At 39.7% G+C, this 23,890-nt stretch overlaps 4 protein-coding genes across 4 annotated transcripts in view; 2 read left to right on the forward strand and 2 right to left on the reverse strand.

The window, feature by feature from the left end:
• miga2 (mitoguardin 2) overlaps positions 1 to 5,770 on the reverse strand; it is a gene marked incomplete in the record, with an annotated part of 8,544 nt that extends 2,774 nt beyond the window's left edge. The window contains 9 exon segments of the mRNA XM_037691769.1: positions 1,604 to 1,716; positions 1,821 to 1,918; positions 2,125 to 2,248; positions 2,489 to 2,616; positions 3,438 to 3,558; positions 3,657 to 3,772; positions 3,857 to 4,067; positions 4,187 to 4,435; positions 5,725 to 5,770. Coding sequence (XP_037547697.1) covers positions 1,604 to 1,716; positions 1,821 to 1,918; positions 2,125 to 2,248; positions 2,489 to 2,616; positions 3,438 to 3,558; positions 3,657 to 3,772; positions 3,857 to 4,067; positions 4,187 to 4,282 — 1,007 coding nt within the window.
• Positions 5,771 to 7,349: 1,579 nt separating this feature from the next.
• On the forward strand, positions 7,350 to 10,130 carry st6galnac4 (ST6 (alpha-N-acetyl-neuraminyl-2,3-beta-galactosyl-1,3)-N-acetylgalactosaminide alpha-2,6-sialyltransferase 4). The gene is given in 4 exon segments (XM_037691995.1): positions 7,350 to 7,565; positions 7,802 to 8,211; positions 9,747 to 9,854; positions 9,929 to 10,130. Coding segments are annotated over 4 exon segments (936 nt in total).
• A 3,648-nt stretch (positions 10,131 to 13,778) lies between these two features.
• Positions 13,779 to 17,898, forward strand: st6galnac6 (ST6 (alpha-N-acetyl-neuraminyl-2,3-beta-galactosyl-1,3)-N-acetylgalactosaminide alpha-2,6-sialyltransferase 6). The gene is made up of 6 exons (XM_037692451.1): positions 13,779 to 13,873; positions 14,091 to 14,157; positions 15,219 to 15,413; positions 16,744 to 17,156; positions 17,233 to 17,340; positions 17,419 to 17,898. The coding sequence occupies exons 2-6, from the start codon at positions 14,134 to 14,136 to the stop codon at positions 17,603 to 17,605; spliced, it is 927 nt and encodes a 308-aa protein (XP_037548379.1). The 5' UTR covers positions 13,779 to 13,873; positions 14,091 to 14,133; the 3' UTR covers positions 17,606 to 17,898.
• Positions 17,899 to 18,600: 702 nt separating this feature from the next.
• spout1 (SPOUT domain containing methyltransferase 1) lies at positions 18,601 to 22,690 on the reverse strand (the record flags this gene model as incomplete). Its single annotated transcript, XM_037692243.1, is given in 10 exon segments — positions 18,601 to 19,200; positions 19,327 to 19,474; positions 19,629 to 19,731; positions 20,904 to 21,002; positions 21,086 to 21,158; positions 21,239 to 21,369; positions 21,952 to 22,001; positions 22,076 to 22,165; positions 22,251 to 22,410; positions 22,577 to 22,690. Coding segments are annotated over 10 exon segments (1,046 nt in total), but the record flags the coding sequence as incomplete, so codon positions are not given.
• Between the last annotated feature and the right edge of the window lie 1,200 nt (positions 22,691 to 23,890).

Raw genomic sequence — 23,890 nt, forward strand, 5'->3', positions numbered from 1 at the left:
ATATATATATATATATATATATATATATATATATATATAGTCTTTATAAACCCTTCCCAGACACCTGCAATATTCGAAACAATGTTTCTAAACTCTGAACGCTCTAAAAGAGAGCATGAGCATGTCATGATCTTCACTCTCTGCCACCTGCAGCTCTCTGTCACGCCCACTTCTCCGCTGCAATCACACTCATCACCTCCCAATCAAACAATCCATGCAGCATGGATTGTTTATTTAAAATATTACAGTATTTAAATTTAAATTGTAGAGAAGAGAAGCGCAGCAGGACATCAAAGGGTTACCCCTTCACGCAGCTCTGCATGGAGCAGAAATGTACTTCTTGGTCAATTACACTGTAACAACTGAACACAGAAGTTCTAAAATAATTAAAAATAACTTAACACTTTTATATTTTGTGATTATGAAGATTTTACGATGTGACATACTTTGAATTTTAAGTGGGAAGACAGAAGTCGATCAGTGCATCTGGACAGCAAAGGGTTAACCCTTCACAAAGCTGCTGTAGCACGGAGGAGAAATGGACATTTTTAGGATTTAAACTTTTAACGAGAGAAATTGCATTCCCTGCAAAAATACTTACTGCTGAAGAACTGTCTGAAAAACTGCTTAAAATAACTAAAAACACACTGAAATGTAGCTGAAATGGAAGACCAAGCCTAAGTTAGCAGAAGAAGCAGAAAGAACATATATTTGCTGAATTGGGTTTAAATAAGCAGAAATGAGCAGAAAATTTAGTAAATTGGCTAAAGAAAAGCTTAAATTAGCAAGAAATAGCTGAAAAGTAGCCGAAAGGGCAGAAAGAATCCTAAATTACCAGAAGAAGGTGAAGAGAGCACACTTGTGCCCAATTAGGCTGAAAGATGCAGAAATGTGTGCATGAAAGTGGAAATTCTCTGGAAAAAACAGACATTTACAAAAATAAATTTTAAATGAATACATTTTTAATATACAATCCATGCAGTAGGGATTGTTTATTTAAAATATTTCAGTATTTAAATTTAAACTGTTTATTTACACAGAAGGAGGGAGACTGGGAGCAGGTGATGAGTGTGATTGCAGCGGAGAAGTGGGCGTGGCAGAGAGAGGAGATTGTGACGTGCTGCAGGAGGAAGCTTCTCCCTGCATCTGTGGGCTGCACACAGGTGCAGCAGGTGCTAAATCTTTAAAAATATATATTTTAAATAAACCATCCATGTTGCTCATGCAGCTCATCCATCAGTCAGCCAATTGAGCATCATGTCCAATCTTTAAAAAAAAACGCGAAAGTCAAACCGCGACATAGCGAGGGACTACTGTGCATTTGAAGTAAGTCATTTTATTTCCCTGCCAAATGTTAGGCAGCAGGATGCTTTCAAAACATAATTTGAATTTTGAAATAGCAAACTTAACAAAAAACACTTGTCTTTTATTCAAACAGGCACAATAATACAAAACCTATTTTGAGACTAGTGTTTGGCTAACTTCTCTGAGGGGTGCTGCAGAGCCTGATAAAGATTCTGTTAAGTTGTCCCTGCATCTGGATCCTCTGACCAGATTTATTACACTGATTAAAAAATAAACTTGCATTTGATATTACAGATACCTCAGGGTCCTATAGTTGACTTTGTCTGCTTGGACCAGAGTCAAAGCTTCTTCATACAGAGCTGCTGGCTTCAGTGGTGGATAGACCTCCCCTAGAGTCATGTTATCAAGCAGCTGCAGAGACAAAACAGATGTATGTATGAAAAAGCAGCCAATATTTATATCTTTTCTGGTTTTACAGACTTACAGACACATGTTGGCAAAGAAAAAAAACTCACTTCTGCAGCTGAGAAAAAGGAGTCATCAGAGGTAAAAGAAGTTGCATCTTCATATTGCAGTGCATAGAAACTCTCCACTTGAGGCAAGATAAGCGTTCCTTCGCTCTCTATTAAAAACAAAACAAAAAAAAAACTAAATGTGCTGATGAAGAACTAAACTATGGATAAGCCTTCAAATTGTCTCTTTACTTTTAATTCTACTTTTTTTTCTTTATTTAGTTTTATATTTGTTGTGTGTTTTTTATATATATATATATATATATATATATATATATACAGTTTTTACCATAAAGTTCCAGCTGACTCTTACCAAAGTCTGCCAGCAGACTCTCTGTTGGGATACTGCTACCAAAATCTTCTTGGAGGTGGTACGCCCGGTGCAATAATGTCTCCAATTTCTCAGCAAATGCTTTATTATGGGTTTCAACCTGGAACCAAAAGATAAAACGACCCATCCATCTATGATTTAATAAATTACTAAACGCCATCCATGCATCCCTCCTTTCCACGCATACACTGGGAGAACGCACAAACTCCACACAGGTATGCCCAGGTCAGGAGGCAAACCTGTGACCTTCTTGCTGTGAAGCCCTAACCACTCTTCTGCCATGTCAATGTCACCTATGAACAAACCAAAACATTAAAGGTTTGCTAAGTAAAGCTGTTACCAAGGGTGCGTCTCCGCACGCTGCCCCCTGCAGAGCCAGGCTGTTGTTAGAGGAGGCTGGGTGGCTCGGGTGACGAATATGTAGGGCTTGCTCCCACTTTTGCAGCGCTTCTTCAAACAGCTCCATTCCTAGAAGGAAAAGAGGAATATGACTTGATGCAGCTGTAACAGCATGAAGCATATTAATGTTGACAAGTCTGACGCAGTTCAAACAGAGAATGCACAACTATCTAGTACTTCATAATAAATTATAGGAAAGTGGACCTTTCAAGAGGGGTTTCTTAAAGTGTGTGTGGGGGGGGGGTGGGGGGGGGTGGGGGGCTAAAACAGTGCTTTTGAAAAATGTTGAGACCATGTGCTTCAGAAATATACAAAGTTATACAAAAAAGGGCCTTCTGAATAATAAAGGTATTGTGGAGACCCCAGAAAGTATGAGCGGGCATTTGAGAAAAATCAATTCTCTGAAAATTTGCAACAAAAAACCCACAATTTCAGGAATTACAGACTAAGGTGACAGGTCGTTGTTGCCTCCAAAACTGATATTTTTGTTTGGACAAACGGCACTACTAAACAGGATGAACATCATTTCCACCCAAATTTCATTTTTCCATCACTGATAATTAAAACTGAGGCAACATGATTTCAGTGGGTGTTAATAGTTATTTTTTTCCTGACCAATATGAAGGTAGATAATCATCTAATGGCGTCACAACTAGAAATAGTACTTTTTGTTTTGTCATTAAAAAAAAAACCCTGATATATTGTCACTGCAAATGATTACAAAAGTATCTGACTTAAATAAGCATAAAAAACTCATCTGAAACATTTGTTTTAATTATTTAAACATGGTATCCGAAAAGACAAATGTGTTTTGTAAATTGTCCTAATCAATAAATGTACTAAAGATACATATTAGCTTTAAAGATCCTTGAAAACAAAAAACAACACACCCATTAAATATAAGTTTTCTGCATTGGCATCTTCTACCGCCCCTGATTCTTCCACCACAGGCTCTGCCTCCCACTGGATGGAGGGATTCACAGATTGATTTGGGGAGTTTGGGACTCGCGTCTGTACCAGAAACATAAGCACAGATACACACATGTAGGATACAACTGAGGAGAAGTGGAAGACTTAAATAAATAAAAAAAGTAAAGCAAGAAACTAACAGATGCCAGGCTGTGTGAGGAACTTGAGTGTTTACTGGGAGCCAGGGAGGAAATTCCACTCATGGTGTCATTGCTCCGAGATCCGGGGCTCATCATCTGTCGACCGGTGAACGGACCTGACACAAACAAACAGGGAGAAAGGTCAATCTAAACAGTGCTCCATACCTCGATTTCAACAAATCTAGGATTAGTTTTTGCACCTTTCTTTAATGATGAAGGTCTTCCTGTCTTCAAGAGCATCTCAGGTATTCCTACTATCCTCTGCCCTTCCTTTGTTTGCGTTTTCTGCTTCCTTTTTCTCCCTCGTCTTTTCAGCTGATGAGCAGTGAGAGCTAGAGCAACACTTCCAAGTGCTGTGGCAAACAGGACCTTCTTCAGGCTTGGAGAAAGCTTCAGCTGAGAAAATATGGACTGAAGCGAAAACAATAAAGACTAATCAAATATGAGCTTTTGTTAGAAAAAAAAACATTTCAATCTGACTAATTGTAACCATTCATACTGGGTTTTATTAAAGAGTTACATGGTATTACCTGCCCAAACGTGGAGTAGAGAAAGACGGGGATCTCTGCGACAGTCATGGCCAAAGCTTGGGCAATGGACATCCCGTCTGCTCGTTTCATTGACATTTCAAGAACTGAAAAGTCTCCAGGCCACAGCGCTCCAAAACTCCCTCACATTCACCCAAAATGAGGTTTCCTCTGTGTTCTCAGATGAGCCAGTGCTCACTAACTTCCTGCTGACATCCACTCCTTAACTTGTACGGCAATTGACAATGGACCCTACAACAGACAAGACAGTTAAAAATTGTTTAACCATAGCACCGTATTCCTGCTGACTTACATGGTGTAACGATTGGCAACGGTATATTTTGAGTTTTAAAGAAGTAGCCAGAAATAGCCAAGCCCATCTTTTAAAATCTGACTGACATTAGCAGGTAAGACTTTCTAATCAAAATGTAGACAAAATAACTAAAGCTGAGGCTGCTCAAGCATTTACCAAAGTAAAACTTTGTAAAACTGCTATGGCTGAAGTTCTGTACACAGGTTATGCAAGAACATTATGCATAAGAATACAACTGTTATTTTAAACTGTCTAAAAACAAGGCGCTTGTGTCACCTGATGAGGCAAAAGTCAGAGTCAGTCAGAGATTCTGTCATTCGCACCTCATGTCATACATGTGATGGAGTGAAATTATGTACACAGGGTCTGGTAAGAAAAAAGCTGATAAGAAATAAGACGTGTATGGCTTCGTGACAGATTAATCAATCCTTATGAAGTTGATGTGTTCACGGCATGACAATGAACACTGTCACTGCTTATTTACTGACATTTTATTAAATATATCTATTTGTATTAGGAGCTAAGAGTTAGTATATGAAGGTCCACATTTTCTCCCATGCCACCCCATGTAAAACTGTCTAAAGCAGTATATGAATGTGAGAATGGTATCACTAAACAGAAAAGTCTCTACAGCTTTGATTTCCCATGATTTAGCAGACACAATGGCATATTGTTGTAATGACCTGACCTGTGGAAATGGAGCTCACGTTAACAGTTAAGCTGCAGAGCAACTTGACATGCAGACACCTACTGTACTTATCTGGTTTCAACACAGTCTGACATGAAGACAGTGGAACAACCTGCAGTGACTGGTTGTACTGCAAGCTCACAGAAACTGGCTGGAGCACTTTCTACTGTTTTCCATGTTGTGAAAGGCTTGACTATAAGGTGAAAAGGCAGCTAGACTTAAAGCTCGCACATGACATCAACCCTGGTCCTATTATTTAAACTTTAACGTAAAGTTCATAGCAAAGACTGAGCTCTGAATTTGAAACTCGTGTTAAATACAGGCCGAAATCAACAACAGCAGGACAACAGACATTCCTGACGAGCCCAATGCTAACGATGGCTAGCTCATTTAGCTGAGCGTTGAGTTCACATTAGAGTCAGCCAACAACGAGTGTAGAGCTTTACACTGGCCGACACGTCACGGACTTCACCAACTACTCCACGTACACCTCACCTGGCCAACAACTAATAAGATAATCCCTCAGCACAAGCTACATACCGTGAGCATCCGATACGTCAGAGGACATCCCTGTGACACCGTCACTGAGAGCGACGCAGGATTTACGTTGGGGCGGGGCTTCGCTGAAAGAGAACACTGACATGGCCATGAGCCAATCAGGAGTAGAGATTAGTGGATTCTTGTTTTCTAGCCAATAGAATAAAAAATAAGGCGGGTCAAAGACTACTGAAAACCAATCAGTGCATAGACATTCATGATTTTGATTCATGATGATTTTTCTGAACCATTTTGGCCAGATTGTCCTCAAACTGTTTCTGTGAGTACCAAGTTGGCCATCAGGCCTAAAACATTTCATTGTAATGCACTAATGATTGTTTGTTTTGGACGGATGGTCCCCTTTTTGCGTGTGTAAAGCCAATTACACATGCACTGCCAAAGCCAAAGCTTTAGTAGAACAAAGTATGCAGCATTAGTTTAGTTGCAAAAATCAACGGAAAAAGTAATAATATTAATAATAATAAAGTAAGAGAAACAGAATCACAATAATGTGCATTTTCCATGCACACTAGTACTACTACTCCCTAACTTTATACAATGGAAGAATGAGTTAAATTTGTTTTATAAGTCTTTATGTTTTGTGTAGTCAAAAAATGTATTTAAGTTGACGTTTAAAACAAACAAACAAACAAACAAAAAAACAACAACAACAACACACATTTGTACTTTAATGTATTGCCCTGGATTTGTACAATATGCCCCAGCCCCATTAAGTTTTCGATTCTGATGTTGATTGTATAATAATAAAACTACTACTACTACTACTACTACTACTACTACTACTACTACTACTACTAATAATAATAATAATAATAATAATAATAATAATAATAATAATAAAGAGAACAGAATCACTAGTCACTAGAACGGAATCACTAGAATCAATTGTGTGAAGGCTGAATAAGCATTGAAACAATAAAGAGAAACAGGAAAACAATAGTGCAATAATGCTTAATAACCATGCAACACGATATGACAACACATAGAAGCACATAATTTGTTTCCCACCGGTTCGACATGTTCCTGAAGGCAACAGTGACGGATATGCATACCGGGCGCGCTTTTCAAAACAAAAGCGTATTATTTTCCAACATACATCACAAGAACGCATAAGTTTAATAAGTATTTATTTTAGTTTTATGCGACCCCTCTGAGATAAATATAGTGTAAATATAATGGTATTACGTTTACTATATGGATATTTGTTAACTTGCAGTTATATATTTTGATGACAACTTTTATTGCGAAAGCGTAAACCGGATATTGTTTGGGCCGCATAGAGAAACATTGTAAAACTTACAAGCATAGTTGTGTTTATACGATATTTTAGGCTATGATAAGTGGTAGCGGGCATCTAACGGAGTAGTGGATGTAAACTAATTGAAGAATTATTTGACATTCTGCGTACCATAATGATAACAAAGTTAGGATGAATGAAGAAGGATGCTGGGTCTGAGAGTTAGCCTAGCTAACTAGCTACATGAAACTGCAATCTGGTTTTCTCTACCTCACCAAATGAGCATCTTGGACTCTTGACAAGGAGCAGGGCTTTACAGGCCTCGACATGGACGACGTTGTGAGAACAACCTGAATATATTCAGTGCGCCATGTGTTCAGATGTACTGGACGGATGCAAGACGAGATGTGCACCCTTGAACTCCAAATCGCAGATTTTCCGCCGCTGGCTCTGCTTGCTCATCCTGAGCCTCCTCCTGCTGTTGTGGTTCGGTGTCGTGATCACACGGGACGGTGCATCACCTGCTGCTGCCCACAGCTCAGGGCTCAGGGGCTACATGAGGATCAGTCCCGGTGGGAAGGGCCAGGTGAGGGCACCCAGAGCTGGAGCTGGAGCCTGCATTAGTGTTAATTTGACTTGAAATGTTATTGTTTGCAATACTTAAAATCCAGAGAAGGTGTCACTGTTTGATTTTTTATGAGCAGTTTATTCTTTCTTGCTGTGACTTCAAATTAGTCTATAACTTCATGAGAGGACACAGGTTGAAGCATTCTTGCAACATAAATGAGCTGAACCTAAAATATTGACATCTTTTCCCAACAGCTTCTGGACATCCACTGCAACCAGTGTGCCTTGGTCTCCAGCTCTGGTCAGATGCTCGGTGCTGGTGCTGGAGAGGAGATAGACAGAATTGGATGTGTGATCCGGATGAACAACGCGCCCACGACAGGATATGAGGAAGACGTTGGGAGCCACACCAGCGTCCGAGTCGTGTCTCACACCAGTGTTCCCCTGTTGGTAAAAAATGAGCGGCGTTATTTTCAGCAGCTGGCAAACACCACGTATGTGTTCTGGGGTCCTGAGAGGAACATGAGGCAGGATGGGAAGGGACAGGTCTTCAATGTCCTCTTGAGGATGGCCACAAAGTATCCAAACATCAGATTGTATGCTGTGACCAGAGACAAGATTCAGTACTGTGATGGTGTGTTTCAGAATGAAACTGGAAAAAACAGGTAGGGTTCAGGTGTGTTGGCTCATTTGATTTAACTAATAGTGTTAAATGATGTTTTAGGTGCAGGTAAAGAGCTGAACCAACTTGAAGGTGCGGCATAACACACCTTATCTATGTTAAAAAGCCGATAGGAACCCAACTTTACTTTGAGATTAATCTGTATGATCCAGAACCTAAAATCAATATAGTGGTGGTAATGAGGATCCAGCAGCATAACATGAGCGAAGAACAGGTGGCCGTCCCATTTTTAAGAGGATGGCATCACAACTTCTCAAAAATAAAAAAAAGAAATGTAACTCCAAGGCACTCTTTTCTTACAATTATTTCATTTCCATGGTATGCTCTTGATCAGTAATTACTTTTCAGCCTGTAAGCCCTCAACCTTCTTATAGACAGTAAATAAAGATGGACAATGAATCTCCATTTACTTCCACTGCACAAAAGTCAAGCCAAAATCCTTTATCCCATTTACAAGTGCATCCATTATTTGTTTTTGAAACTTGAGTCTGTGCAATAAGTATTTGGGGCTGTACCTTCAATTAAAAAAAAAAAAGGTCCTGGCCCCTGCCTACACACCATCATGGTGTAGTGGTGATCATCATCATTAAATAATTACATATAATTAGGTGTAAACATTTCCCTTTCATGAAGCTCTATAAAATGTGAACATTGGAGCTGTTTTAAGACGGTAACGATCCCCTTTGGAAGTAGGTCTATTTGGAACTTAATGTTGAGCTACGTTCGGCTAGTTTGAATGGACCCATTTCCAAAGGGGGATTACCGCCAACTTAAAACGGCTCCAGTTATTGAAACAGTCAAAGCAGTTCCTTTGAACACTTATTTACATAAAAGCATACACGGCCATCAGTTTTGCATTATATGTTCTTGTTTTCTGCAGAAAGTTAGATAAATTCCTACTGGGCGTGATGCTCAGATGCCTCAGAAATGCTACAAGTTGCTGCTGCAAATAATCAAAGAATTTCATCTAAATGACAATTTAGTGTCAAACTGTCACGGTGTAAAGGTTTAATAACGGTGTATGCATATATTTAGGAAATTAGAGCCATTCTAGCAATACTGCAGTTGAACTATTAGCTTATCAATCTTGTTGTACATAAACTTTATTTTGCCAAGTTTTCATTCAACCTTTATTTAGACAGGTTAATCCCACTGAGCCTCGAGTTGAGGATGTTAAAGAAGCTATTTACAATGGATAAGATGTTAATTATTTATAACCTTGAAAATAGCGACAGTCTTCCTTTAGGAGATAAATGTCTGCAGTGAAATGACCTTGTTCTGAGACAGTCTTGAGTGGTGATGGAGAACTACAACAAAACTTTAGAAAAATAGAAACAACAGGCTAAAAATGTGTATCGGCTTTATAAATGTAGAAATAATTAGATCTACAGGTTTACAGATTCAAGTAGATTGCAGATAATTGAGCAATCTGATGCAGGAATCGTAACCAGTGCTAGTTTTAGGATTTGATTTAAGAACGTTTCATTTATTTCAGCGGAACATTTGTCTTGTTTTCAGGATGAAAACGGGGGCGTTTCTCAGCACGGGATTTTTCACAATGATCCTGGCTTTGGATATGTGTGACAGCATTAATGTTTATGGAATGATCAACAGCAGCTACTGCAGGTGAGACTTGTAGTCTCTGCTTTTTAACATATATGAATCTGGCATAAATCTAGTTTCTTTTCTCCTCCTGACAGTCGAGACAGTCGCAGTGATGTCCCCTACCATTACTACGAGAAAAACCGAATAAACGAGTGCAAAATGTACAACTTCCACGAGCGCACGCAACGTGGAGGACACCGCTTCATCACGGAGAAGGCCATCTATGCCAAATGGGCAAAACGCCACAAAATAAACTTTAAACATCCATCTTGGAGCTTCTGAAAAAGAAGATCTTAAACCTCAAGGCAATCGTTTTTCTAAAATGTTAAGCTGTATTTACTGGTTTCAATTTAATTAGTTAAAGACGAGAGGTGACTATCTGTGAGCAGCAGTATGGTTTCATGCCAAGAAAGAGCACCACAGATGCCATCTTTGCTTTGAGGATGCTGATGGAGAAGTAAAGAGAGGGTCAGAAAGAACTCCATTGTGTCTTCGTGGATTTAGAAAAAGCATATGACAGGGTGCTGATGGAGGAGGTGTGGTATTGCATGAGGAAATAGTGGCAGAGAAGTATGTTAGACTGGTACAGGACATATATGAGGACAGCAGGACGTGTGAGGACAGCAGGACAGTGGTGAGATGCACTGTAGGAGTGACAGATAACTTCAAGGTGGTGGTGGGAGTGCATCAAGGATCTGCTCTGAGCCCTTTGTTTGCTCTGGTGATGGACAGACTAACAGATGAGGTCAGGCAGGAATCCCCGTGGACTATGATGTTTGCAGATGACGTGATCTGTGGTGAGAACGGGGAACAGGTGGAAGAGAATTTGGAGAGGTGGAGGTATGCACTTGAAAGAAGAGGAATGAAAGTCAGCCGTAGTAAGACAGATTACATGTGTGTGAATGAGAGGGAGGCCGGTGGAACAGTGAGGTTACACGGAGCAGAGGTCACAAAGGTTCAGGACTTGGAGTCCACTGTCCAAGAAAATGGGGAGTGTAGTAAAGAGGTGAAAAAGAGAGTCCAGGCAGGATGGAGTGGATGGAGAAAAGTTTCAGGAGCGATTTGCGACAAAAGGGTGTCAGCAAAGGTCAAAGGAAAAGTTTACAAGACAGTGGTGAGACCAGCTGTGTTGTATGGTTTAGAGACAGTGGCATTGCCAAAAAGACAAGAGAAAGAACTGGAAGTGGCAGAAATGAAGATGTTGAGGTTCTCCTTAGATGTGACAAGGATGGATAAGATCAGGAATGAGATCATCAGCCTTACAGCACAGGTTGAACAACTGGGAGATAAAGTTAGAGAGGCCAGACTGAGATGGTTTGGACATGTCCAGAGGAGGGACAGTGATTTGGACATGTCCAGAGGAGGGACAGTGGGTATATTGCTAGAAGGATGTTGGAAATGCAGCTGCCAGGAAAAAGACAGAGGACGGCCAAAGAGAAGATCTGCAGTTAGAGAGGACATGGAGGTAGTTGAAGTGAGGACAGAGGATGCAGAGGACAATGAGATGGAGGTGGAGGACTCGCTGTGGAGACCCCTGAAGAGTTAAAAGCCGAAATAATAATAAGAATATAATTTGCTAAAGATTTGACCAGACCGAGTCCATTTATGTTCCTTATGTTCTGCTTAGCCACATATGATAGATTTTAATAATGTTTACAGCCTCTTAGACATAGGTCCAAACACATGCGGTGATGCCTTCTAGGTTCTTAGAACCTGTGCCTCGACCTTGGGTCTAATTCTGCTCAAAGCGTTACTTTAAGCTACATCCTGCCTGTCTGATTAAAAGCTGCAAAACGAAACCACCTTTACTTTGGAGACAGCAGGTATTGTATGGGCTGGTTGAGATTATAGAAACTCTGGAGCACTCTAAGTTGGTGGTAAAATATCAATCATGCCTACTCCACACTTCCTGTTAAGGTTTAGTGTAAAAGGCAAACCGTTGACAAAGACTGACAACCAGGAAGCTCTGTGTTCTGACGCTGGCTCAGTGACATTAAAGCAAAACCACTTGCAGTGAACTGAATTTAGTCCTTTAGAATTTATTCACCCTTTATATTTCACTGCCTGTATACAATTAAAATCATAGCTGCCTTTTTAGTTACAGAACACTTGTTTTGTGATCGTTTAGAAAACGCAGTATTTGCACTAAAGTATTATTATACCTTGTATTTACGGTATATATATATATGTACTCCTGTTTTATTGACAAATGTAAAAACTTGAATGTACATCTGAATACTAATGACACTTCTGTGTATCTGTCCCATTTCATGACTGTAGGTAGTGCTTTTACTACCGGTCTCTCTTGTTATTTCTGTTTTATCATTTTCAGTTATTTATTAGCAATAAAATATTATTGTTCTTCCCAGGCATGTAAATGTATTTGTTTTAACGTGAGGTCTGAGCAGGCTGCTTTCGGGGGAACACTGAGGAGGTTTAGATTTTAAAAATGAAATGTAGATATTCCAGCTTGTTTATGTGGTCTTTATTTGTTTTTGTTGTTTTTTTAACCATGGCTGCTTTTTTTAATTTTAATTTTCAGTTCAATACCTGATTTTTAACTCCTGACCTACCATTCAGGGACACAAAACTCCTAAATCTAAGCTATGAATCAATGTGTTAAAATGTAACAGTCAAGTTAGGAAAGAATCAATTTTAAACAGAGAAATTATATTTTCCATGAAAATGCAGTACAAATTACAGCTGCTGAAATATACCTAAGAGTATAGATTATAAGAAGACAAAAACAAGTAAAAAAGTTACAAAAAGTTATAGTTTCTATTGTCTGAATAAGCTGAACATAGTGATATATAAATGACTAAAATATCACAAAGTATGAAAAGTACTTTGATTGAGGGGAAAAAGACAAGAAAAGTAAAAAAAAACTGGAAAACAATAGGTTGAAAGCTGAGTCAGCGTTCACAAAAATACCCTATTAAGGCACCAAAGACACAATTTGATCCAATTTTGCCAGATTTATAAATTAAAAAAACCATTTGACACATATGTGTATTTTAACATCAACAAAATGAATTCTAAATCTAAAAACCTGATGTACAGTATGATCAGTGATTCCCAAAATTGGGGTCACAATGTGGGGCCCTTAGATGTAGGCTACTGCAGAAAGTAATTGCTAATAGCAAACTCACCATATTTTTATTAATAGTTAAAACAGTAGTCATTAGTACATATGCTATCATGTTCAGTTGACAATTGTTTTATGACGACTTTTAGATACAGTTTTATCAGCACAAGTTGTTTTTTTTAAGCCTGATCATTTTTTTCTCCACTTTCTTAAATTCTTAAGCACACACTGTACAAAACAGGCATCAGGGAAAAGGACTGGACTAAAAGTGATTGAGAAAACAGCTGAGGTTAAATGAAACATTTTGACAGAAAAACATGGATTCCTTCTCAAGACCATGTAACTCAACTTTCATTTAAGTTTTATTTACAACTGCTGTCATTTTGCGTTTTTCCAACAAACACTACAACTTCAAAAGAAAGCTTGCAACTTAAATCTAATGTACATTTTTATTTTTTTGTGTTTCCATTTTGTAATAGAAACAAATGCCATAAATTGAGTATGACACAAAAAAGCCCTTTTCTGCTCCAATGAATCAACAACCAGAACAAAACTAATAGCATTTTAAATAATTTTAATTAATAAAAAATATATAAAAAATGACCAAACATATTACTTTTATTTTGACGTTTCCTGTTTTTTATTTTGAAAAGTCCGTAAGTGAATGGAGAAGACTTGACGTAAGTAACGGAACGAGCACAGCACGGCGCTCCAGGCTTGTTTCGCTTGTTTTTTTCCCTGTATAACTCCTACGTTGGCGTCGTTTTGGTTTGTGTTGGTGAGAATTAAATAAAATAAACCTCTTACGCCAACTGAAACCTGTAAAGAGAGGCAAACTCTTAGCGGAAGTTGAGCTTCCGGTGCTGCAGTGCGAGGGACGCGGCGGTGACGTCAGAATGTGGCGCAGGCAGATGGGGAGCCATCAAACCGAGACCGCAGCCAACACCATGACAAGGTAAACCTGGGCTCCGTTTACACTTTCGCTCACGCGAGCAGATAGTTATGACAAGAAACGTATCGGTGCGGTGTTTATGTGAAGAACTGCGAATAAACAGAAACAAACGAAAAGCAAGCGGCCGCGCAAGAAGATGCTGTATGTTCACCGCTTTAAAGCGTCACATGCTCGAGGGTAAACATACAGATCAAAGCATGACAGGTGTGTCTCCTAACAGGTATGGTGATAGACGGGCTGTGGTTTGGTACTGATCGGAAAGCATGGGGCTCAGGCTCAATGGCAAGGTAAGGAAAGCACTAAACACATCTTTAATTTACCTCCCTCCTCCTCCTCATTATGAATATTACACTGATTTTTGACTCCAGTCAGGTGATCTGAATGTTTACCTCAGGTTGGGCTCAAGTCCTTGCTCTGTTTTGTATGTTTTTAATATAAAAATGCCTTCATCTGGAAAAAAAAAAAAAAAAAGAGCAGATCTTCCATTTGTTTTATACATAACACACAGACTTGGGAGCAAAAGGCTGATAAGTGTAAAAAAAATACAATTTTAGCAATGCATTTGGGAGATGTAGCTCTTGTGCATTAAACCAAAAGTTCTCAAAGTGTGAACTGAGTCAAGTACAAGTGAAGTGATTTTCATAAACGCAGAAACCAGCAAATACTTTAAACCAAAACTTAGTGCTGACTGGATTTGTCAGCAGATATATAGTAAGCGTCTTTCGGCTGCTCCCATCTCCAAGTTCAAGTCAATTTTATTGCCCTTCTCATCACATGTGGTACATGATGCGGAACAAAATTATGTACACAGGGTCCCAGTTACACCCAAAAATAGCTAAAATATCAAGTGTAAAAAGAGACAGTATATAGTGATCAAAGACGCACACCAAGATATACGCTAAACGGTACGACAAAAGATCCAAGATATGTCGCTACAGCGAGCAAACTTGCATAAAAGATTTGGCAATTGTTTTACGCTGTATGCCCTTCCTGATGCAACCTGAGCTTTAACCTGCAACCTCAGGATTACAAGACCACAGCACAGACCACCAAGCTACCGCAGCCCCTCACATGTCAGCAGATATATTTCAGGTTTTATTACTCTATGAGGTCACAGGACAAGATAATAGTGAGGTGTACAGTAGCAGTGAGAGATAGGTTCAAGATGGGGGTGGAAGAGAGCCTAGAGAGGAGGTATGCTCTTAAAGGAAGAATGAAAGTCAGTAGAAGCAAAATAGAATCTGTATGTGAGGAATTTGGAACAGCTGCAAGAAGTCCCTGAGACACAACCCAAGGTGTTAAACCATGTTTTGTTTGAACATTTCTTCCACCGTTGTCCACACTGCAGGGTCAACAGAGCCATAGGATGGTGATCTTCTTTGCCGTCTTCATCCTGATGACCCTCCTCATCTTCTACACCTCGAACAATAGCAATGAAGCAGTCTACACTCCCTTCCACGTGGCAGCAACTAAAGCCGTCACAGCTAAAGACCTCAAGAGGTGGTCCAGGAAAGATGGCTTTGTGCCAGTATATGGGAACAAAGTGAGCTGAACCACACAAATGTTTGTCTTTTGTCCGAAATATGTCCGTGTGTATTTCTGCACAGTGTATTTTAACTGCTGGTGCAGAAATGCACGCATCCTAATTACAGTAGTCCCTCGTATATCGCGTGGGATCCGTACTCTGAAGCCCTGCTATAAGTGGAAAAATCATTAAGTAAGACTAGTAGTACAAGTAGTAAATAGTAGTTTATTTTAGTATTTATATTATATATGTATATATTAAGGTGTTTTAAACCCTTCCCACACTCTTTCAATATTCTAAACAAAGTTTTTAAACTCTAAACGCTCTAAAAGAGCACAGAATGTCATGATTTCAGCTCTTTGCTGCCTGCCAGCACACTTGGCCACGCCCACTTTTCCCACTCTGCAGATGAACAGCTGATCAGCTGCAGCAGAAATTTATCCTGCAATATGGGCTGCACTAAGGTCCAGGAGGTGCTAAATAATTTAAAACAATTTATTTTAAATAAAAATGTCATGCCGATCGTGCGGCTCATCCATCAATCAGCCAATTGTGCGTCATGTCCAATCTTATTTTGAAAAACCGCAATAGAGCGAGTCCGCGATAAACGAACAGCGAAGTAGCGAGGGACTACTGTACTGTTAGAGAATGTGAAAGAAAATATGTTACGAGTTTTACAAGTAAAATGATGTTTCAGTAAATATTAGTTTATAGGTAGACAGTGCAGCAGAAATCATGTTGTTTTTTTTTTTTTTCCAGTAGTTAATGCAATAAATGTAGGCTATAAACTACTCGATATTCTCAAAAAGAAGTCCACTGATGAAAAATGTATTTTCTTTTCAATTTAGTAACAATGGTGGATCATTACGCATGAAATTATTATTTTTTAAGATTTGACTAAAAGGCTACTCCATTTCTCATCATAAGATTATTTTAGTCTAAAGCAGGGGTGTCCAATCCTGGTCCTCAGGGGTCACTATCCTACATGTTCTTGACACCTCTCCGCTCCAACACACCATTTTTGAATGAATGGGTGATTAACAGGCTTCTGCAGAACGCAAAGCGATGATTCAGCCACTGAATCAGGTGTGTTGAAGCAGAGAAACAAGTAAAACATGCAGGTTAGTGGCCCTCGAGGACCAGGGTAGGACACTCTTGGTAAAGCTTCAGTATGAAAAGTGTCAGATGATAGGCATTCCTTTAAGATATGCAAGTCCTTTTTTTATTTTTAACTCGTGTTCTGACATTCTAATGGAGAAAACCCATGCAGTGAGGATGGGTTATTTCAGCTGAACTATTCTAATTGTAGTTCAGATTGATGAAATGATTTATTTCTTCTTTCCCCCAGAGTTTGGCTCTGCACTGTGGGAACTGTGCGCTGGTGACCAGCTCCAGCCACGTCCTGTCGAGTCGGGCAGGAGAGGAGATAGATCGTATGGAGTGTGTGATTCGTATGAACGACGCTCCCACTCTGGGGTACGAGGCTGATGTCGGAAACCGGACCACCCTTAGGGTAGTAGCCCACACCAGCGTCTTCAGGGTGGTCCGACGGCCGAACGAGTACCTGCGACAAACTGACAGGAATTTTACAATCGTCTTCTGGGGACCACCAAATAAGATCGAGAAGAATGCCAAAGGAACATTGTACAGATTGATCCAGAGAGTCGGCATGACCTACAGCAACGTTTCCTTTTTTAGCATCGCACCCAACAGGATGAGAAAATTTGATAATCTGTTTCACAAAGAGACCGGACGAGACAGGTGAGTCTGAAAGAAGCTGGTAAACAACAACCAGAGTTGGTGAATGTTGCTTAATTTTTATTTTCCGCTCCTTCAGACAAAAATCTCACTCGTGGTTGAGCACAGGTTGGTTCACAATGGTCATAGCCATTGAGATATGTGATAACATTAAAGTATATGGGATGGTTCCACCCAATTACTGCGGGTAAGTTTATTGCTTGAACATATTTTAAAATACACTCCAGATCAAACTGGTGACTTAATGAAATCTATAATTTTCTAGGAAAAAACCTTTATCAAAGAAGATGCCCTACCACTACTACAAACCCAGGGGATCTGATGAATGTCTCATGTACATCCAGAATGAAAGCAGCCGAAGAGGAAGCCACCATCGCTTTATTACAGAGAAACAAGTGTTTGGACGCTGGGCAAAGCTGTACAACATCACATTTACTCACCCCACATGGTGAGAATGAGCTCCCACTAAAGTCTGGATGAGAACCATGGGATGGAGTTCATTTAATATTTACATTATGAATAGTGGCCATTTTCAACCTGCCAAAAGAATGGAGCATGTGTAAACAAGTCGTTGGACTCACTGAAGGTTTTTTTTTTGCAGCAGCAGCATCAAAGTGCAGTTACGCAGTTCTGAAGCTTTGTACATAAACCAAACCATGAGCACTGAAACAAAAGTTTTTGTAAATAGAATTCAATTTATTTTTTACTTTGTATCATGATTAGTTACTTTCCATATTGAAAGAATTATATCAGCAAGTACCTTTTAATCTCAACTATAATTATACATATATATAATATATATATATATTATATATATATATATGTGTGTGTGTGGCTTACCAAATACTCTATTTTAAAACTGTTGTGGCCAAATGTACAAATCCTGCCTATAAACAGTCCATACTGGGGCCTTAAGAGTATAACAGTACAGTGTATTTGTTACAGAAACATACCGACGTTTTACAGCTCTTAAAGCAACATCATAACAGCTTGAAGATATTCAATGTGAATATCTTCATGATTATATATATATATATATATATATATATATACATTTTTGTAAGGTAACATTTAAATGTGTGATCCTATAGAAATTTAGTAGGCCTCCATTTTATTTCAGTGCATGTTTAAAATAAAAAAAAGTCCACAGAATGCATTTAAGCAGGTTATACTTAAGCATCCTGATACTAAAACAGTTCAGCTGTTTTGTTTTTTTCTTTTCCAGAAAGGCTTTATTTTCTGCATTAAACTGTTTCTCAACCTTAAAGTCCATTTCTGTCAAATATGTTGGTAATGCATAGAAAAAGACTTGGTGCAGTTGAATTGCCTGAGCCAGAAACAGTCACATTAATGCTTTTTCTAAGATGCAGATTTTGAAAACTGAGAATGATCAATGACATATTAATCATTTAAAAATGTACAAGGTGGCAGTTTAAATGTTTTGGTGGAAACTGCAACAAAATCTCCCACTACAAATATACATCATTTAACTTAAAGGTATGACATGAAGGATAGATTTAGACGCATGGCAGCCACACAGATGACCCAAAAGAGAGGTGCAGGAAACGAATATGGGGTAGATGCATGCAGCATGCACTGCAGCTGGAATGTGGCTGCACTTTGACAATCTGAAACCTGTACCTTCTGTATCTTGGACCCTTTTTGAAAAGATGTGCCACTTTATATCAGTGCAGATATGTTTGAAATAGTTGCTTGGATACCTGAAATATAAAACTGTGACGTTTACTGACGTGTGGTGCTTTTTTAAATGAATTATGTTCTATTTCTCAACAACAACAACAAAAAGGAAAGGGGGGGAAAAAGTTGTGAATGCAAGTCTGTATTTAAATATGAAATATTGGTTTAAACAGACAGACCAATGCATTTTTACAAGATAAAATGATAAACATTACAATAAAAAGTCTGATACATAAATCAGATGACTCAACTTCCAGCATAACCAGCTCTCTCATAAACCACTGGAAACATCTGGAAAAACAGCTGTGATCTTTTGTCTCAGCGCTGCCATGGAAATTAAGATGGCTTCCTGTTGACCAAAAAAAAAAAAGGTTAATACACAACTAAGCAGAGCAGATATGTTTTAACACGTTTAGCGCATCAGTTTATTTATTGACGAGCTGCTAATTCAAATAGATTTTGTGCACATTCCCACCTCTGTTCGAATGGTCCTGCTGCCCTGACTGGGACACGTGTTAAGGTACATGTCGAATAAAAGACTAGGATCAGTCGCATCCAAGTTCAGATCCGCATCTACGCTGGCTTCCAAACCCTGAAGACCTCCAAAAACCACCAACATATGTCTAGACAGACAAAAAAAAAGTTTTGTCAGCCATCACTAATGTTTCATATATAGACAATGTCTCAGTTTAGCATGCAGGCATGTTGACAAAAGCTTTAAAGCTTGAGTAACTGACCTAATTGTTGACTTAATTATCTAATGAGCTCTGAACCTACTTGAATGGTGAGAGTGTTGCTTGGTCCACGTTGGTGCCTCTCTCCGAGGTGCCGATGGTTAAATCGTAGCCTCCTTTGTGCGGACTTTGTGTGAAAACTGAACCTGCATGGACAGACAGAACGCAGCACACAAGTCACACAGTCAGTTATTAAACAATGGTAAAAATGACATGACGCACACAGAGTGGGGACAGAGAAGAGGGGCCTCATATACAAAGGGCGCAAACGCACAAAAACATGGTGTACGCCCTTTTCCACTCAAAACTTCAGATGTATCAAGAATGAAATGATGTGGAAATGTATGCAGCCCCACGCCAGCAAGTTTCTATTGGTCCATTGGTGACACTAAGAGTTGATACTGGGAAACTGTTAATGATGTGAAAACTATTATTGTACACACCAGACACACATAATGAACATGATATATCTACATGTATGCAATTAGATGAGTGGATAACAACCCACGTACAAAGTGGTGCAGAAAATACTTTAACAATGGCTTTAGCCTTATTAGAGGATACAGCAAATGGTGTAATACGCTGAAAGTGCATATTTAGAGACGGAGAGCATTTTCTGGCCCAGAACGCGGACTGGCTCATCAGCAGTTCTAGGCATCCAAGTGCAATCCTTTTGGAACTGTGCTTGGAGCTGCAGCTGGTCTTGGAGTGCGACACAGCGAGGAGCCGTGCACAACCTGTGCACATACAGCTGCTGACCACACTGGGGTTCCTATCAACAGGAGCATTCCAGAGGGAGCTGACAGACCCATCTCCCGACTGTGCCAGTTGACCCTGAGCCGAACTGAGCCGTGCCGGCTGTGTGGGATGAAATTATCCGTATGTCAACCAGGAATATCAAATGCCCTACGATGAAGTTGAACAGGCCGACATTAAAGCGTAATTTGCAGCAACAGCCAGTTTTCCTAATAATCATAATGTGTGCCATCAACTGGACACACATTGTAATAAAAGTACCATCACAGGGTGAATATGTTAGGAAGCATTTCATTCAGTCAAAGTGCAAATTATATGCAATGCGCAAAAATAACTAACAAACACTGTGACGAGGTGGAACGGTTAGCATGGGATGAGTCAGGTATGTGCCCTCAAATCCACATTGATTGGGATGTACAAAGGAAATGTGCTTGGATTCATGCGCGCGCACGGTTTCATACATCTGGATTTATTTGTGCGTACGGTTCTTGATTTAAGCGTACGCCATGTTTCAATAGGAAATCCATACAAGTCTTTGTACATGAGGCCCCAGGACACTTACTGAGACTGGATGCCAGGCGGACAGTGTAACCCCAGTAAAGACCACCTTCGGTTCTCGGCACGTGAGGAGCCACAACAACCCCTTTGTAAAGTTTGTTTTCTGCAGGGAGTTAAACAGACACACTGTGAGCTGACCCGTTTCAAGGCAATGAGAAAAACCAAAAGCAAAACCTTGAAAACTACCTTGACTCTGTGTTTTACTGAGCTTCACTGTGACTCGTAGACCCGGCTGCAGCTGTTTGTCAATCCGGACATCCTGGAGAGGCAGATGGTTACAGTGAAGCATTTTCTCCTACAAACACTTAAAAACAAACAATCGAGAGGAGTTTTAGTCACCTTCCTCAAACCACAGCTGACCAATGATCCCTTTCCTTGTTTGGGGGGCTTGTTGAGGACTCGGCCTTCTCTGTATTCTGACTCTTCGTCTATTCGCATGTGATGAGGACTGTCCAGAGGGTTGAGCAAACCTAGCAGGGAAAAAAAAAATGGACTGACTTAAAAGATGTGCAGTTATTAGACTTAATTTATGTAATGTCAACTGTATGCTATTAAAATATATTTAAACTGTTTCACAGAAAAATAATGTTGGGAAAAGGTGACAGCAAATTCTGCAACTGCTGTTTCGTCGCTGTGGCTGAGTGGTTAGAGCAGTCGTCCTCCAATGCGAGAGTTGGGGGTTCGATTCCACCAGCAGTCACATGCTGAAGTGTCCCTGGGCAAGACACTGAACCCCTTATTGCCTCTGATGTGTGTCTCATCAGTGTATAAATGTGATAAAGCTCTGATTATTCTTTGTATAGACCTAGTAAAGTGCAGTCATTCAACTTTATCTACGTTGTCTACTGTGTCAGACTCTAAATGTTTTTGTAAATTAATATATATTAGTGAAATGAATCAGAATTATAAACCGCTTTATTGTCATTGCACGGAAGCACAACGAAATTGCATTTTCAGTATAGCCCGTCCAAGAGAGACAGAGGTGACTGAGGCCACCGCCTCAGGAGGCACAGGCTTATTTTATTTTGTTGTTGTTGACCGTTTCAAATTACCTGCATATTGTAGATCTTTATGAACTGGGAAAAACCATTTGCGCAGATACCTGGAGGAGAAAAGACGCCTTAATCTCAATGTGATGAGGTGCATTGATATTGATTTAACTGCCTGTGTGCTTACTGTGGACACTCCATGTACTGGAGTATTCTGGCAAGCTGAATACAAGCATGGCCCTTCTTCCCAACACCTTTAAATTCACCTTCGATGCTCCTGGAAAGACAACAACAAGCTAGATCGCTCTGCCTTCTCATGGCCTGCAGACTAAGCATTAGGTTGGATGTGCTCAACACCGTACTTGATGTCTTCCCCTTGCTCGTCAAACACAACGATTTCATCAACACAGAACACGACGCAGGCTCGAGCGATCTGTCCTGCCAGGTAAGTTCGGAGCTCTGGGGACTGAGCGTTGTCCAGGACAGAGCCAGGGAGTGCTACACTCACCGTATAAGATCGACCTAAAATAACAAAACAACAAAAACAAGTCACACTTCTCTAAAGTAACAGCATTACAACAAACGATGAGTAAACAATGATTATTTTACACAAAGTTTGTTTTCTCAGTCATCCAGGTATATAACAACAAAAAGGTTGAATCATGTCATCTGGACATGATTATTTTACCTTTACTGCTCCGATTTTCTTCAACTTTTGTGTTCTCTGCAGCTTCTTGCTGTTTCCGCTTTTCTAACTGTTTGATGAGTTTCGCCCTTTTCCACTCCTTCTTATGCTCCTTTACTGTTATTAAAGAAAACAGATTGGCTCATATGTCTTTGGTGGAAACTTTTACACATTAATTTGCATCACAGCCATGTCTGAAACCGTCTGTGATACACTATCCTCACATACATCCACAACTTTTATCATTTTCCAGCTCCTCCTGGGGGGATCCCAAAGCATTCTCAGGCCAAAGAGGAAATTTAATCCCATGAGCAAGTTTTAAGACGGCCCCAGGGATTCTTCCCAGGCATCCTTATAAGATGAACCACCTCAAATGACTCCTTTCTATGAGAAGGAGCAGCGACTCTACTCCAAGCTCCTCCACAGATGATGGAGCTCCTCACCTTATCTCTAAGGCTGAGCCAGGCCACCCTGCAAAGGAAGCTCATTTCAGCCACTTGTAGCCGGGATCTCGTTCTTTCGGTCATGATCCAGTCCTCATGACCATAGGCGAACGTTGGAATGTAGACAGACCAGTACATCGAGTTTTATATTTTGACTCACTCAATTCTTTTTTCACTACGACTGACCGAAGCAACAGTTTTATTACTGAAGGTGAGGCCCTGATCTATGGATCCATTGTTTGCGCCATCCTACCATTACTCGTGAACAAGACGACCAGATACTAAACTCCTCCACACGAGGCTAAGACTCCCCCTTGACCCCGAGGGGCCATTTCACTCAGGTTTTAAATTAATTTACTGTAACCAAACAATATCAAGGTTGTAAAATTGTGGTTTAATTATTATAAATTTTCTGACTAGTTAATGTCAGTATGTGATGGACTTGCGACCTGTCCAGAGTGTACCTGGCCTCTCGCACAGTGACGGCTGGATGTGGGCACCAGTGAACCCTACGACCCATAAAGGAAGAAGCAGGTAAAGATAATGGATGGGTGGATGGATGCAGCTGCTGCTATGTGGTGGTAAAATGAATACTGACAAAAAGTCAGTATTTTTGACACATTCATTTCAGTTACATTGTTGTTTACTAAATAATATCCACGATATGAATATATAATAACTGCATAGTCTAAATTTTTGTTTGAGGTTGTCTGAATTACAGGGTTTATTATTACTCCATTATCAACATGGACTCTTAATTATGAGATGGGTTTGTACTCATGAGTCAAGATTAAAGTTAACATTTTTTATATTTTTGTAGGACCACATTTAGTAATAACAAAAACCTAAATGTTTTAAGGGAACATTATAGATT

Source organism: Nematolebias whitei, chromosome 18 (genome assembly GCF_014905685.2).
Source record: "Nematolebias whitei isolate Nwh7 chromosome 18, NemWhi1, whole genome shotgun sequence".
In the NCBI taxonomy this organism is placed as follows: Eukaryota; Metazoa; Chordata; class Actinopteri; order Cyprinodontiformes; family Rivulidae; genus Nematolebias; species Nematolebias whitei.